Below are 18,203 nucleotides of genomic sequence, written 5' to 3' on the forward strand. Positions count from 1 at the left end.
TCTATCAAATTTGGCTGCAATATTTCAAAAATGCCATACTAGAACTCTTTCCTTTAATCACAATAATTTGATTTATGCACTGTAAGTTGCATCATCTTAGAAAACATGCTCACGGGCGCAGGATTCCCATTGTGGCAGGTAGACTGTATAATTTGTGGTATGAGTTAAAACCTTGGGATTTCGATTTGATATATACTGTCATTTTAAAAGCACAGGCACCTCACCTCTCCAGCTCCACCAACCCATCCTCAGATAATGAACTCAATTTCAGAATACAGTTAACCTCAGCACAGAGAACAAAAATGCTTCATCCAAACGCTAATCTCTTCACACAAAAACACACCATATCCAATCATAAACGAAGAAAATTTCGATACAAACATCCTACAACAGAGTTTCAGAATCTAATACTGTCTACTATTTGCTATTTATCAGAAAAGATTCAGTACAAAGACAATTTACTACAAAGAATATGTCTACCAAGCGTGAGAAAATAGTAACTGCCAATTCAAAATCAAAACAAGGAGCTTAGGATTTCCATATACTATGATAAGGAAGAGGTTGTACCAAGCATCATCTATAGAACCTGTACACTGCCACCACTTGGAAAGAATAAAAAAGGTTACATGTTCCTCCAACAGTGGACTACAAATGTAAACACTTCCTGCCTTTGGATTCAAACAGGCACACGTTTCCCACGGTATCGATCAAACAACTGCACAAATGAAAACACTAAGTTCAGACTAAAAGAAAATATAGTTTCTTTGAACTCAACGAATACAGAATATATAATAATCAAATGCCAAGATTTTAAGAATCCTAGCCTAGCAATTTGAAGTGTAATACGAAAAGGAGGCACGGTCAAACAAAAAAAAAAAAGTCATTTAAACCTAAGGTTTTTCCCTTTTTTATTTACTAAAAGGTTTTAATCCACACCAAATTCTGCATAACCAGTTAAAAAGCATCTCATACAATAACTTAGGCTTCACAAAGTTGATATGAGTAAAATGGCTAACTTGTGCTTCTGAAGAAAAAAAAATAGTCTGAGAAAACAGCACAAGACAACCTTCAAGACATGCTCCTAAAGCATGATATAAACGTACTGCAATTCATCGGGTATTGATGCCATTCTTTGTCAATTAGCTTAAATAGCAAGAGTCCTGATTTGCAAGACAGATAACCTAACTACTGGAGCTCTTTCAACTTGTCCAAATGGTGAATTAGAAAATATAAGTAAAATTCTATAATATATATTGCAAAATCATGAATTGAAAACATATTGCAAAATGCAAGCAACATGCCTAAAAAAAGTCAAAATCCCAATGAATAGAATTCATCATTCTATGGCTAATTCCTTCCCATCCCAACAAACGAGATGCATCTATGACAAATCTAGTAATATGAAATAAATTAGTCATAAAATAATGAATATGTATAAAATCTGGGGCAACAAAACCAGTCCTGATGTCAGATAATTTAGATGCAACGTCCAGTATTAAATGTACCAGCATGGAGAATTAAAGAACTTCAAAGAACATACATAAGAAAAACTGGCAAACAACATGGCTTCAATATGTTGGAATAAGCACAGTCTAGCATCACAGTTTTCCTTAGATACAGACATAATGTCTAAAATTATTACTCCCTCCGTACCTAAACAACAGCCCCACATTTTACAGGGGAGTACAGTTTAGGAGAAATTGTAGTGGGTATTGTTGATCAAAGTTGAATAGATAAGGAAGGTAATGGGGATATTTATTATCTTTATGCTTTGTTTGGATGAAGGAAATGGAGGGAAAGGAAGGGATGGGAAATGGAGGGATGGAGTATCTTCCATTTGAATAGCAAATGAGGAACTAGGAAGGGAATTAGAGGGGAGAGAAATGGAGGGATTAAATTGTAAGAAACTGATCTCTCTAACATTGGAGAGACTTGGAAGGAAAACATATCATTCTTCTTTTCCCTCCCCTTTCCCTCCCTCCCCTTATTTTCCTTCCCCTTTCTCTACCCAAACATAGTGTTAGAGGAAGTGAGAGATAATATAGTGGCGTTAAAGTAGTTTTGTTAATTTTGTGATAGAAAAAGAAGTTAGTGGATGAAATTATGGGATGATGGAGTCATGGAGCCCACCCAAATGAAAGATGGGGCTTTTGATAAGGGGTACAGATTTTGGAGGAATTGGACTTCTATTTTGTACATAGGGAGTATTCATTCTACCAGTCTCCATGATCAAACAACAGAATTCAGTGACATTCTTTGTCACAGCCTTGGCTCCCAATAAGTCAAAACTAGTAGAGAAGTTTTTCTCTTGAGAATAATAGTGGAACATTTCAGGTAACAATGGTAGTATTTGTGTTGCTCTTTAGTAAACTTATAATGGTATGGAGACAGGTTATGCTCAATATCTTGGGCAAGTATATCTTTCCACAGTTATTTCAACATTTTTTAATGGCCTTTGACTCTTAAGGATAAAACCATGCCCATCTAGTCTAGAATCTAAACACAGGAGGAAAATTTTCCATGAATTATGCATGTGATTTATTCAACTTAATTTATTTTTCCTTCCATCAATTGAGTCATACTCATGTAAGACCCAAGAGTGCTAATTCATTGTCTCTAGACAGCTCATTTCTTTTTTCTTTCTTTTAGGAAATAAAAACCACCCATCAATTGAGTCATACTCATGTCATCAAATTCTTGTTAAGACTCACTAAGACTTCCACAAATTTATCACTTTAGCCCTAAAACTTAAATATTTGACATATTATATGTAGAAAAGTGTAAAAAAAAAAAAAAAAAGGATAATAAAAATATAAGTGAAGTGGGTCCCAATCTCAAGTCTAAAGTTGAGTCTTGAAATTTCAAGACTCAACTTGAGACTTGCTTGAGATTTTTGAAGAAAAATGGGAAAAGTCGTAAGTATAAATCTTAAGACTCAAAATGATGATGTCAGCCCAAGTCTTAGGGCTAAGAGCAAATTAAGCCATTGAAAATGATGCCATTAAATTCTTGTTAAGACTTACAAAAAATTATCACTTTAGCCCTAAAACTTAAATATTTGACATATTATATGTAGAAAAGTGTAAGAAAAAAAAAGGGATAATAAAAATAAAAGTGAGGTGGGAGTAGTGGGTCCCAATCTCAAGTCTTAAGTTGAGTCTTGAAATTTCAAGACTCAATTCGAGACTTGCTTGAGATTTTTGAAAAAAAATGGGAAAAGTCTTAAGCATAAGTCTTAAGACCTAAAATGATGATGTCACCCCAAGTCTAGACTTGGGGCTAAACTTGCTCTAAGCAAGGCAAAAGTACGCCACAATTACATCCTCAATGGCCTCCATGCCACACCCAACCCAAAATCCCCAACTAGTAGAGTAATCATCCGGATTGATTTCAACTCATTTTTATGAGATGAAATGTAGCGTAAAGAATAAATTTAAAAAATAAAAAAAAAGACTAGTCATTTTCTGCTTTTGGCTTCCTTTTCATCAAAACATGATATTATTTTATATCCATTGTCAATAATTCATTCTCTATAAGCCAGCCTAAAGAAGGGAAGTACTCACGCCTTAAAATGAGGATCCCAAGGCTTATAAGTAGCCATAGAGGAGGTTAGGCCAATATTTCATTATCGAGGTGCCTTATAGTGAGTTAGCACTGACTAATTCATAATAATTAAGCAATCAAACAATACCAGATAATACAGCAATCATAGCAACTGCAGCCATTAAATATAATAAATTTGTATATGACCACTCCTTCTGAGATTAAAGGGGAAAAAAAAGTTCTAGATCTGACTTAGAATAACCAAAGATTAACTGTGAAAAAAGGAATATACACATACCGATCTGATATAGGGCTGTTGGAATATCCAACCAAGAACAGGAATCCTCTGGACAAAAACTGACAATGTAGGCCAAAAACCACTGTGCAAAATAACCAATCCTCAGTAACAGGAAACACCATATACAAGAAAGTAGAACATCTATTTGAGAGTAATTAAATACCTGAAGAGTACAAGAAATCCATAAGATTCCAAAATCATGCCCACTATCGGCCAGCCTATCACAACAAAAAAGAAGCCAGCACCAAAGGAGATTGTTCCCTGAGCATCGCCAAAAAATAGCAGTAAGTATAAAACACTTAGTCACCTAGAAATGCATAAGCCAAAAAAAAAAAAAAAAAAAAAAAAAAAAAGGCAAACAATGTTGAAGAGAAGTATGCCTTATAATTTGAAGGCTTCATGAAAAACTGCAGAGTGGACGTAAGTCCAATGGTTAGTCCCAACCCAGACAGAAAGAGTATCTGTGAAAAGAAAGCATAGAACAACAAAATCGTGAATGAGGATAAGTACTAAGTGATTGGAGGTATAAAAAGGGTCAGAGTCATGGGATAGTGATATGAACAAAGCGCTTACATTTCCCATTGCAAGTAATCCTTTGTCAAACAAGAGAACAACTCCAAGGAATGTGAAAAAGACGCCAAATCCAGTCAAGCCTAATCCAATCTCTGTATTCAATTCAGAAAACATCAAGAAAAGCATGACCAAAATCACAGGTATATGAAGGGATGGCGCACTACCAATTTTCTTTGTCAAATCTAATTATGATGAGATATATCCCCATTTAAGTACAAGCAAAATAAGTGTATAGACAATATCCAATAATTGACAATACTTTGATAAATCTGGGATTCACAAAGTAAATTCTTGACTGGTGCACCAAAAACTGAAACCCATACATCATACCAATTTTACGATACTATTTTTCAAATAATGCATCACCACACTTACTGGGCCAAACTAGCTCTAAGACTACTTGCTACATATTCTCGTAGCTTATTTTGTTCTTACACATTCTAGAAGGCGTAGTAGCCCTGGTTAGTCTTTTCACCGATGATTGCGGTTTGGTGTGGTTGTTAGACACTTAGAAGTTAGTTCTTAAACCAGTTATTAAATGTATGCACTGACAAAGTAAATAAATAAGACATTTATACAGCTATTTTGGAAGCTTTTAAAAAATATCCACTCTAAACTCTAAATAGCAGTGCTCGGTGGCTCGGTGCTCACCAGGAGTCATCACTAATTCGCTGTCACTATACTTAAAATTAGAGTAGTGTTATGACTAAAAGCTACTCAAAAAACTATTATCGACCTTGCACAAAGTGTCCACTGTATATGAAGAGGGAGGTACATAACACAAGGCCAGCTAAATATTTTCTCGGTTGAGTAGAGGGCTGAAAAGGGCATAGAACACAGGATGGATACCAATGGATAGAGTCTTAAAGATGCTTACAAGCGCAAACTTAAGCCCAAAAGCTTCTTAGTTAAGTTAAATAATAGAAGAATGACATTCAATAACCAGGAAATCAAGGCATTGGCCAAAACACAACAGATTTATCTCAAAATCACTTGTAGTCTCATCAAATATCAATCAATTAGAATCCAAAAATTACAGGAATGTTACACTTGTAATCAGAAAAATACCATGGATTGAAAAGAAATTCTGCCACACACAAATATCACTACCACTTACTATCCCACAACATCTTGACAAGAATGTTACTTATTCATATTGTATACTACGTTCTAGATCAAAACCCTTGTTGGTCTTTATGTCATAAACCTGAGTGTGTACTCCGATTCATAAAAGTCACTTATCCTATAGTCCACTCAAGCTATCTCAAAATTGCTATCACCTTCGAAAACAAGGCAATGTGTCCAAAAATCACTGATAGGTTTTCTCAACAGTAAGTTCACTAATACTCCTTTAACTAACAAAATAATGGTAAAAGAAAACAAATAGTCTTACAAAGTACCATTCTTTCTAAAAAAAGAATAGGACTATTGCATTAGTTCAATACCCGAAAATCAACAGAAAAAATTGCAACCTCAAACCAAATTGTATGAAAATCAAATTTACACAATATAAATCAAATATAAGTCTATTCTCGATCATATTTGTTCAGATTAGTCAACAAGTATTCTTCATAGCCAAAATGTGCAATAGATAAAGATCAAGAAAACAATAAATTTTACTCACTTTTTCTGTCATTCATCTCGAACGAAACCATTTTTGCCAACTGAATAAAATGCAATGATCAACTACTCGCAAAACCAGGAAATCACTGCAATGTAAGCTGCATTAGAAAAATCAATAAGAGGAGAATCAGATCAAATCAAAATTCCCCAATTCGTACAATTAGGTCATTCATTTTCGATTAATTCCAACAAAACCTGTGAAATTCACTTCAAATCTGTCCTCAACACCTCCTAACAAAAACTAATTTCAATCAAAGAAAAATAAAACCTAATTTCAAAATTCACAAGATTTCCACTGCATTTGACATCAATTTAACTCAAAAAATCAGAACATGGTACAATAATGAACACAATTGAACAATACCTGCTTCAAATAGTTGCTTTAAATTCGCCTTTAAATCCTTCTGCATTGAAATTGAACCAACAAATTTGAATCAGATGAAAACAAGAATCGAAAGATCACAAGAATCATCATCGAATTTCACTCGCATAATCAAGAAATAGAAATGATGAGAGAGAAACCTCGCCGGAAAATTCGACGGAGATGAAGAGGAGAGAGAAACCGGAAAGTTGGTTGATAGGCTTCTTTGTTCGGTCGCCGGTGAACGGAGAGAATGGTGTAAGGCTTTCTCAGTTACTAATCTTACAACTACGAGTAGTATTAAAATGTGAATGGGTTTTGGTCTGAAATTATATTTTTGGTACATTTTTTCATGGACCAAATCTAGTCCAATAGAAAAGCAAATCTAGCCCAAAAATAATGTGCTTAACTGCTTATGCAGTTTTTTGGGCCCAATTGTTTAGATACTATTGAATTTATTTTTTTTTTTTTTAAGAACCCAACGTTGATACATGGTACAGTCTACAGTGTTTGGAAAAGAGCTGGTAAAGTTGACACGACAGTAAGACATGAAACAGATACAAAAAATTGGGTTAGCTTCTAAGGTTATTTAATGCGTTTAATTAAACATATTTCAACACTATACGACACGTATAATTAAGCAGGTTGGGTTAGTGTTGAGCTTTCCAACACGATATTAACATCACCTAGGAAAAAAAAACAATAATTTATTGAACTAAAGATTAATATTTTGAATGAGCCTAACCATTTTTATAAAACACAACCGGATAAGGGAAAAAAGGGGGCAAATGTCAAGAGTTTCTGGCACAAGTTATCAAACAAGTCATGGCATGTCCTGATTTACTGAACTAAGTTGAAATGAATTGAACTGAATTGAATAGAGCTGAAATGAATATTTTACGAGAGAAGAAAAATAGGAATTGAATTGAACTGATTGGAGTTGAACTAAACTGAACTGAAATTAAGCCGAAGAGAACAGGACCTCAATGGTACATTGATTATATGGGTCGGATTAGTGCTGATGCTTTCTAACATGTTTAACTAATAACACGAAACACGACCACGAATATTTCACAATACAGATTGTTTGCCAACATTACTTTGGTGTTAAAAGGAGGAGAGATTAGTATCCAACATTTAATCCACACTCTATTTTTACCTAACAGTATTCAGGTAACTACTGATGTATTGTTAATAATCACTCGAGTGTATGCAAATAATATAATTATATTGGAGTAAACAGTAAAGAAATGCATAGCGTACTAGACGAATCAAATGCATCATCAGAACCCCTTGTTAATTTTGTAGTACACATCCATACAAATCTACAATAGGAACAATGAGGCTAATTAGGACATTTAAACCCATCTAATACTTTATTTAGCCAGTTTTGGTATGACATAACTATTAAAAATGGAAATGTTATTTACAAGTGGTGATTAATGAATTCAAAGTATAATTTGGTGGTCATATTTTATGTTCGCATTAAAATGAAAAGGAAACGTCCAAGAAATAGACAAAAATGTGAATCTGGCTGAATTTGCATACACCATACAATATATAGTAGCGTGGTCCCTTCTAAATTCTATAGCCGGCACTCACTTATTCTACTCTTCAGTTGTTAAAATGTTGACGTAAAACCACTAAAAAGCTTTGGTATATTCTCTTAACATTTTAATTAAGTGGTAACACTTTAACCCTTTGCCAAATCCAAAGGTCGGGTCTTTTAGCTTAGATTTTTCAAACTCTAATTTGATTTGATCCTCTCTAAAAGTGGATGATCGGTACTTAGACTTGACTAGTTACCTCATTATGAACCTTATGATTACTCATATATCGTACTGTTTTTATTATTAGCGTTATTTATATTATTATTATTATGAAGAATCATATATATTGGATGACGTTTTTTAAATTGTTGGTGACTTTTAATTTGAAACGTTGCTAATTTGGTTATTGTTGTTTGTCAACTATGATTAGCATCTTCTTTCCAAAAATTATGATTAGAATCAATCAAAGATTGTTTTTAGCTTTTGGAATAGTGTTTTGTGAGAATTAACAAAGCAAGCTATCATAAATTATTTCTTTTACATATATAAGGCCTACTTGGTATATTAATTTTTATTTCGATCTAATGCATCAAGTTATGAGTCCATGACAACTAGTCATCTAATATGATACAACACAATTAATAAAAACGAAAAGTATAAGGTTATAGGTTGAAAAGGAAAGTTAATTAGAGCTTTTTTAACTCTTAATTAGTGACCATTATAATTTATAAACACTACTCGTAGCATGGATTTCTTGTCCATTAAAATATGTATGGTCATCATCCATATGACTATAGTACAAAACAAATCCATTGGAGACTAAACTTTAGTGTCCATCATAAAGTTTAGCCATTTTTTTTAAGAATGTGAGTTTTAGACCATTTAATCCCTTTTTTTTTGTTACTCCGTACTAATTCTAAGAGATTCATAAACCCCCTACAATTGGTACGTGAATACAATATTCAACTTAAATCTTTAAGACCAATTTTAATTTCTATCCAATTAGTACTATAGTGTACCTTATATGATCAAGATCGAGCGAGGACATCTGACAAATGCAATATGTTTTAAGGACTTGGGAGTTGGGAGACATTCCTATAATGCTTGATGAACATTTAAGCAATCTTTTGGACAAAATTCCAATCCATATATCCTCTTCAAGAACCATATTCATATGCTCTCTAGGTCCATTCGAGTTTTCAACCATCATTTGTAACCTTTCTCTTTTTTCTTTTTTTAAAAAAATCCATACACTTGATTCAAGGACGCAATTCATAATTATTTATATACAACTTTAAATTTTATATTGTCATGCAAATGTTGCAATAATCCCTAATCATGTGATAACAGATACGAAGTATATACGTTACAAGACAATAAGTAAGTGTAATATAAAGAAGTAAAAGTATTGTGTAGAACGAACTCACGTGAGTCCGATTATGAAACAGAAAAATATCTAATTCCTGACGAAAGTTAACTTATTCCGGACTAAAATGATTTTAAATCATGACTAAAAATATCTAATTCCTGACGAAAATTAACTTATTTCTGACTAACAAAATCTTATTTCTGATTATAAAAAAAAAAAAAAAAAAAAAAAATTACTTTATGTTTTTTTTCGGGTTTTAATTGTCAGAAATTAGATTATAATAGTCAGATATTAGATTATAATTATCAGATTTTATATTGTAATGGTCAGAAATTAGATTATATTTATCAGGTATTAGATTAAATGTGTTAGAAATTAGATTATAATAGTCAGATATTGATATATAAGTATCAGATATTAGACAATATTGATCATACTAAAAAGATGAAAACAATAGCTGGAGAACAAAACTAGAAATGAGCACGGAGCACGGAACCCGAGATCAAATTTGCAGGAAGGAAAAAAACAGCTAATGGAACCCATTACCACACCAATTTCAATGACAATATACATTATACAGTAAACTAAGTACTTGTATAACATTATACATACAGTAGCCCTCAAACATGATGCAAATATAAAGCAACTGTAATTTCAAAAGACAAATTAGTACTCCAACAACTAGCCTCGAGACTTAAAATGAACAAATTTTTAGCCCAGCAACAAAAGAGAAGGGAATGAAACACTGAGAAGCGACGCAACAACACTGAGAATATCCTTGGTTATTTCCCTCAAAGAACTGAGCCTTAGAGGTAGGAATTCGGGTCTTTCATTGATGGGTTGTTCGGGTTTGAATTCGGGTTGCTGGGTTTTCTTGATGACGGAAAAGGGCATGAAACGATGGGGGCGAAGGTGGTGGTGGTGGTCGAGACGCCGGAGATCGGCGGAGACGACTATGAAATGGGAGGGGATGGGTGTGTGCATTATAATCCGGACTCACGTGAAACGGTCTCACACAAAACCTTCTCTATAAAGAATAAGAAATTGGTGCTCATAATTTTTTTGTTTCCGTCTACTAATTAACACTCTGTAAGGCATGTTCATATTTACTTAATTTCAGTTCAGTTCAATTCAGTACAGCTCCAATTAGTTCAGTTTAGTTCAGTTCAGCTTCAATCAGTTCAGTTCAGCTCCTAATTTACCTCTCTCATAAAATATTCATTTCAGCTCAATTCAGTTCAGTTCAGTTCAACTCAATTCAGTAAATATGAACATGTCCGTAGTACAGTATACTAATTGCTCACTTTTTGACTAGGTATACAATAATCAAGCAATAAGTTATGTGTTCTCAACCATACATAATATAATGTAGAACGAATGGAATAGAGAACTCCTTCATATTCTAGTATATCCATATTAATTATATTCCAAGCTAAGTTTGATTAACCATATTAGCATACGATAATATGTTTGTTTGTGGACTACATGCATCGACTATATTATTTCAAAAAATTGTTTCTGATACGTATATTATATGATGAATTATTTTCATCATTGATATGTGGCCACTGACCCGTGTTATTTCAACATCAGTAGCTTTCAAGTTTCAAGCATTAATAATATGAGAAAGACAACATAATAATTGTACTTTGAGGTCAAGGCCAATAACATCCATAGCTTAGTATCACTATATCACGCCCTCTTACACGAGAATACAACATGGCCCTTTCTCATAACCAGCGCTTAATATTACACTTAAATCAGGGGGTAGAAGAGATTCGAACTCATAACCTTTGTGTCAGGCTGACTCTTGATACCATGTTAGAATATCAATTCAATCAAATGCTTAATTGATAGTTGAGACATATTCTATATTGTACAATTTATATTTTTCAGCATACATGTTGTCTTATTATTTAGGGAGTCTACAAAGGCAAAAAGTTGCAACTTGCAATTCAGTTGAGGCAATTCCCATCACTTAGCTGCCCACAGTTCATGTCAAACACACGACCTCTTCATTTGTTAGCCAAGTGCTACTTCTAATAAAAACAATATTTATAGATAAATAAATAAATAAAATTCCCTATTTATAGTCCGTACGAAACATATAAGGTGAGGGAAATTCCTAAAAAGGAGGATAAGAAAACACTGCAACTAAACATTATTCGAAATTCCATATATTTTCCCATTAAAAGTTTTGTTGCTTGTATAACAATTCCCCACCCTCCATTTTGAGCGAGTCAAGTCACAAATCATCCACTTGAATAGTTGTATAATGGATTACATGATTTTTGCAAGTGATCGCTTTAATAAAAGGTGTACTTAGATCATCACCTCTTACCACATGCTTGTAAGAAATTGTAGCTCAACTAAGCTAGAAGTTTGGAAATTTAATACCTTATTTGATTTCTCAAAAAAAAAAAAAAAAAAAAAACCTTATGTGAAATTTGACCCTAATTTTGTGATGGTAAGACAATATTACGTTAATATTTTGTTAAATATAAGTTTGGGCCGCATTTGTCACCAAGAGAAGTGTCCACTTTACAAGTTCAAAGAAATTTTATCCTAAAATCCCAAAATAATATGATTAGCCCATTAACCTTATAAAATATTTTACTCTCTCTGCTTTTTTAAAAAATACATTAACGTGGGACAGATACGTGTGTTATTTGGAAAGACATATATTAGTTCAACACTTCTCTCATCTAAATTAATCTAATTTCATTAAACATTTTTATGAGAATTTGTTTTCATTGCTTTGTTGTTAATGGTTAGTGACAACCTTTGCTTGCAATAATTGAGAGCAAAACTACCAAATTTGAACTTGATTCTTGGGTTCATTATCACTCCCTTCATGCCCCATTCAAAGCTATATACATCCTAGCATCAATATTGTTACATACACTTAAAATCAAAATAACCATAATTGCCAAATATCAAACACCATTTTTTAAAAAATCACCAAATTAGTACTCCATATTTAAGTTGATTATTGTATTAATTCATAAATGTATGATAAAATCACAATTAATCTAGCTTAATATTTTCAATTTAAACTCTTGTTATTCTTAAGGATTTTGTTTTTGAAAAATATCTTAAAAGATTTTGTACATAATTTACCCTTTTTTTTTAAGTAAAAAGATTAGAAATTTTAGGCCCGGTTCGCTTCACCTTATTTTTGCTGAACTGAAATTATTTTTACTGAGCTGAAGTTATTTTTATCGAGCTGAAATTATTTGTGCTTAACTGGAATTATTTTTACTGATTTTCTATTATAACTCTTCTTTAAAGTTACTGAACTGAACTTATTTTTACTTAACTGGAATTATTTTTGTTGAATAATTAATTCAATTGTACTTTGTGCACTATTCATAAATTAATGTTGATTATACTCTCCACATATTATTTTACGTAAAAAATTGTAAAACAATTTACATCTTTACGAACTAGGTATAACACAAGGACTATATGGTACAAGGTTTACAACCTATTACCTATACATATACTTGTACTCCTAATGTATTTATAATTTTATAACACGGGCAAGTCTTGTATGTGGCTAGCCACACGATGTAGCCATATTGATTTATAAGATTAATCTTCATTTATATGTATGAGTAACCTAATTTTTTTTCATAAGAGTAACCCCATGTAGTCCATTTAAGTAACTCAAATTCATTATACGAGTGAAATCAAGTCGTTTTAGAAATAAGTAACTCCATTTGTTCATTTGATTAACCCCTATTTTTTTCGTTTTAAAAAACGAAAGAATAATTCCACTAATTTAAGAAAGCAATCTCTTGTTCTCATTTAAAAACCTACATATGTTACAGTAATCCCATTTGATCTTCATTGTAACCCTCTATTACTTAATTGGCTTCTATATGATTATGTGAAATGACCACGCCACATATAAGACTGTGTGATAAACAAAAACTTGAATTATTTTAAACTCAATTTTTGATAATTATAATAATTAATAAATAGAAAAACCTTAAAAAAAAAAAGAAAAAAAAAAGAGGGTGTCAAAAAACCAAGAGGACAGGATCTAGTACAAAGGAGAAAGAAAGCCACGCGCCAAAAACCGCCACGTGACGACAGCGCTGAGACAATCCTTCAATACCCTTCAACCAATAACTTTCTCCCACGTAAGCAAACTCTTAAAATTTTCTCTCTCCTCCCAAATTACGTCCAGGTTCAATGAACCCTGTTTTCACCCTCTTTTCTCGCCTCCCATTTATTTGTCCCTCTCATTCTTCTCTTTTCTTCAACAAACAAACCACAATTTTCACAAATCAAATTTCCAACCTTTTTTTACAACCCAAACTCAAAAACCTCATTAACAAACGTTCTTAACATTTTCAATAACAAATATGGCATTGGCTCTTACATCTTCTCTTTCATCCGAGCTCAAAGGTCAGTTTATTACACCAATCGACCCGTGATTTTATTTTGTTCCGTATGCCGACTACGGCATTTGTTTGATTGTATTGATTTAATTTTAATGTGGGTTATGCAGCTCCAAGCGTCGGTGCATTTCAACCGTTGGATCGTCAATTCAATAATTTAACGGCTACGATTAATTTATCAACAAGACGAGCTGTGAAGCCGTTACGAGCCGCCGCCGAGTCACGGCGGAGTGACTCGGTTGCGCCACTCACTGCAACCACCTTCGCCGCTCCTACGACTGGTATTTTATTAATTTCTGATTAATTTTTTTTGAAAAGTTTTGGAAGGAGATTTAATTTTGAATGTGAAATGACGGAAATGACCTTGGTTTGAATTTACAGAGGAAGGGGTAAAAGAGGAAGTGAAAATTGTTGAAGAAGAGGAAAATTTCGAGGAGTTAGCGAAAGAGCTTGCTAATGCTTCTCCTCTTGAGATTATGGACCGGGCACTTGCTAAATTTGGAAATGATATTGCCATTGCTTTCAGGTATAGTTTTATTTCATTAATTTTGATGATTTAAAGTCTTAATTTTTATTATTTTTATGGTTAATTCACTTGTTTAAGATGAATTTACTAAATTTTTAGCAAATTGATTAGGGAAATTGTATAATTAATGAAGCCATAATTACTTTGTTGCCCTGGAATGAATGTAGACTTGATTATTAGAAGGTTCAAATGTGTAAAATGTGCAATTACAGTTTTGCCCCTAGAATGTATATAGACAGGATTTTTGTAGGGTTCAAATTAATCAAATATGAACTAGTCAGAGAAAATAATGAATTAAATTAATTTAACATAATAAAAAAAGTGTATCTTTCAAAAAAAAAAAGTGTAAAATGTGTAATTACTGTTTTGACCCTAGAATGAATGTAGACTGGATTACGAGAGGGTTCAATGTTTTTTATTAGTGGTGGATATGAAAGGATCATGTGATATTGCAATTATTTTAATTACCTTTTTCTGGGATAATTTATTATTTTAATTACCTTTTTCTGGGATAATTTATTATTTTGATTACATTTTTCTGGGATAATTTATTGAATTTATTTGATATTTGGTACACTGGTGTAATATTATTTGTTATAAACCAGATTTATTGGTGTTGATAGTAAATTATTAAAATATTTTAAATTCATGAAATTATGTTTAAGATCTCAAATTAATCCATATTGTGAAAAACATCATAAATGGTGATTAATACACAATGTTGCAAATTGGAATACATTAATAGGAGCTTCAAGAATTTTAAACTTGGAATCACAAATATTTGATTTTCAGATTCATGCTTGTATTTGATCTTGTAACATTTTGTATATATGCTTTTCCATAAAGCAATGTCTAGATTTTAGTATGTTAATTAGCTCTTAACATGTATCTGTTTGATCCTCAGTGGTGCGGAAGATGTTGCTTTGATAGAGTATGCCAAATTGACCGGCAGACCCTTCAGAGTCTTCAGCTTGGACACTGGAAGATTGAACCCTGAAACATACCGGTTTTTCGATGAGGTTGAAAAGCACTATGGCATCCGCATTGAGTACATGTTCCCTGGTTCAGTAGAAGTTCAGGGTCTAGTTAGGAACAAGGGGTTGTTCTCTTTCTATGAGGATGGACACCAGGAGTGCTGTCGTGTAAGGAAGGTGAGGCCACTTAGGAGGGCTTTGAAGGGTCTGCGAGCCTGGATTACTGGGCAAAGGAAGGACCAGTCTCCTGGGACTCGCTCTGAAGTCCCTGTTGTTCAGGTGGACCCTGTTTTCGAGGGTTTAGATGGTGGTGTTGGTAGCCTTGTGAAGTGGAACCCGGTTGCCAATGTTGAGGGTGACAATGTGTGGAACTTCCTTAGGACTATGAATGTGCCTGTCAACTCATTGCACTCCCAGGGATACGTCTCAATTGGGTGTGAGCCGTGCACAAGGCCTGTTTTGCCTGGACAGCACGAGAGAGAAGGAAGGTGGTGGTGGGAAGATGCCAAGGCCAAGGAGTGTGGCCTTCACAAGGGTAATATTAAAGAAAATTCCGAAAATCAGAATGGTAGTGCTCAATCAAATGTAGAGGTTGCTGACATTTTCGAGTCAGATAACTTAGTGTCGTTGACTAGAGCTGGAATTGAGAACTTGATGAGATTGGAAGACAGGAGAGACCCATGGGTTGTCGTCCTCTATGCACCATGGTGCCAATTTTGCCAGGTTAGACACCGATTTTCTTTTGCATCTGTCTGCATTGATATCCATTGAGCAGAATTTTGGTTATACTAACTGATTTTTTTTTTTTTTTTGAACAGGCAATGGAAGGTTCATACCTAGAGCTGGCTGACAGATTGGCTGGAAGTGGTGTCAAGGTAGGAAAGTTCAGGGCCGATGGTGATCAGAAGGCGTTTGCCAAGAGTGAACTGCAGCTGGGAAGCTTCCCAACTATCCTTCTCTTCCCAAAACACTCATCTCAGCCCATCAAGTACCCTTCAGAAAACCGGGATGTGGATTCACTTTTGGCTTTCATCAATGCTCTCAGATGATGATCAGCGTTAAACAGTTGTTATACATTTCGTAGATATCAGAGAAGAAAGCTAAAACATAACCGAATGATGGCAAACCGGAAGATAACCCGAGAAGCTAGTTCAGTTTTACCGGATATGATCCCCCTTATTATTCCAAGGGAGGTTCTTTTGTAGTCAAATAGTGAGCTATATTATGACTTGTTAGTTGCAAGTTGGAGATGTCATGTTTATATAGTTTTTGAATCTCTGTTTCTTTTTTTCCTTTTTTTAATGGGATAGGGTAAAAATTTTGGTGTTAAATGGGTGAGGCTATATGTACATTGTGAAAGGCTGTGTTAGAATCTCAATTGGTGTATCAGAAAATTCCACCAAATAAATCTGAGTTTTTCTGGAAATGGTTTATCAGCATGTTGTTTCAATTTTGTTCATTCATTTAACATTGATTAGTCTCTTCCTAATGGAACAGTTTGTCTGGCTGCACTGAGCACCGGCACTGATTCAATCACTGGAACAGTTTGTTATCTCTAACCCGAAATTGATTAACTCCAGTGTGTTAGTTTCGATCACATTATTATTAGTGGTTCAAATTTTGTGATCATATTAAATCGATTGGTCATTCATCAATTTTATACATCATATTGTAGGAGAAAAATATAAGGTAAGCGAAATTGTTCTTGTTAGATGTGAAGGGACGAGTTCTAATATGGCGCGATTTTCGTGGTGATGTTACTTCTCTTTAGGCGAACACTTCTTCACCACTCTTGTCCAAAAACCGGTCTTCTTTTCTTGTTATTTAGATTTATGATTTATAACATGCTGATCATTTCAAATTATTGTGTGGTCTAAGACCGCCAAAATGACCAATCCCTTGTTTTACAGCATTGTGAAATATGGCGTTGGTACACGTGATAGTGTGTGAGTTTATTACTAGGTGTTCGTGACTTGACAACATTTTCTAAATTGGTTTATGATTTTGTGATGTAAACTGAGTTTTTTTTAAAAACACTTGTTACATTTGCTAAGTACTTTGAAATATTTTTTATTTTTTTTCATGGTAAAATCTATTATAAGTGTAACACGATTTATAAGTGTGATCATGATAAATTATGTAAAAGAATGAACAAGGAACAAAACTAACGAATTTCTTTGATATATGAATAGAGGATGATGTCATCTCTCAAGGGCCAGTGGTACATGAGAAAGGGGTAACATACATGTTTGTGCAGCACAAAAATCTTTATTTGATGGCAGCCTCTCGTCAGAAGTGCAATGTTGCTAGTCTTTGTTGACTCGAATGAACAATACAAGAGGGGGGGTGAATTGTATTGTAGAGGAACTAGGGTAATTTTTGCGGAATTTATAAAGGAACTCGAATAAAAACTAAAAGTGCAAAGGGAGATTTTACGTGGAAAACTTTTTGGTCCTAATCAAGAAGAAAAACCACGACCACAAGGGATTTTAAACTCAATTCTTAATAATAACAGGGCAAACAACCTATTACAAATTAAGACTCTAAACTCAAGTTCCTCTATGAACTTAAGCTCCCTTCAACTGATCCCTCAATCAGTCGAACTTCTCAAACTCTCTCTTTCTCCTTGCTTCACTCAAAGCAATAAAACACTCTTAGAGTTTCCCCAAACTCTAACCCAATACAACTCAAAGATTAAACTCTAAATTGCTAAGTACAAAGACACTCAAGGACTTAAGTGGATTATGACTCTTTTTAAAAGCTAAAAGACTGTAATGCTCAAGTGTAATTTTCCAACTGAAAACCGATCTTATTTATACTATAGAAGGGAAGTTTAAACACTGTCGTTTGCCTCAACTCCCACTAAGTCATTACTTCCATAAAACTAGGAAGTGCAGTTCGTGAGTGCTTGGGCAGCAAGCTAAACGTTTTAAGGAAGTGGTTTACTGCTTCCTATTTTCTCTCAACTTCCTTGACC

The 18,203-nt window shown here is 33.6% G+C and overlaps 2 protein-coding genes across 2 annotated transcripts; one reads left to right on the forward strand and one right to left on the reverse strand.

Moving 5' to 3' along the window:
• Positions 1-326: 326 nt before the first annotated feature.
• LOC145635396 (vesicle transport protein GOT1-like) lies at positions 327-6,697 on the reverse strand. The gene is made up of 8 exons (XM_081686677.1): positions 6,560-6,697; positions 6,402-6,441; positions 6,039-6,135; positions 4,415-4,506; positions 4,222-4,302; positions 4,005-4,102; positions 3,842-3,923; positions 327-715 (listed from the first exon to the last, which is right to left on the reverse strand). Exons 3-8 carry the CDS (start codon positions 6,067-6,069, stop codon positions 677-679), a joined length of 423 nt encoding a protein of 140 aa, XP_081542803.1. The 5' UTR covers positions 6,070-6,135; positions 6,402-6,441; positions 6,560-6,697; the 3' UTR covers positions 327-676.
• Positions 6,698-13,573: 6,876 nt separating this feature from the next.
• LOC145636442 (5'-adenylylsulfate reductase 1, chloroplastic-like) lies at positions 13,574-16,652 on the forward strand. The gene is made up of 5 exons (XM_081688003.1): positions 13,574-13,733; positions 13,837-14,007; positions 14,108-14,252; positions 15,157-15,949; positions 16,045-16,652. The coding sequence occupies exons 1-5, from the start codon at positions 13,691-13,693 to the stop codon at positions 16,273-16,275; spliced, it is 1,383 nt and encodes a 460-aa protein (XP_081544129.1). The 5' UTR covers positions 13,574-13,690; the 3' UTR covers positions 16,276-16,652.
• Positions 16,653-18,203: the final 1,551 nt, after the last annotated feature.

Source organism: Chenopodium album, chromosome 6 (genome assembly GCF_948465745.1).
Source record: "Chenopodium album chromosome 6, dcCheAlbu1.1, whole genome shotgun sequence".
Taxonomy (NCBI): domain Eukaryota; kingdom Viridiplantae; phylum Streptophyta; class Magnoliopsida; order Caryophyllales; family Amaranthaceae; genus Chenopodium; species Chenopodium album.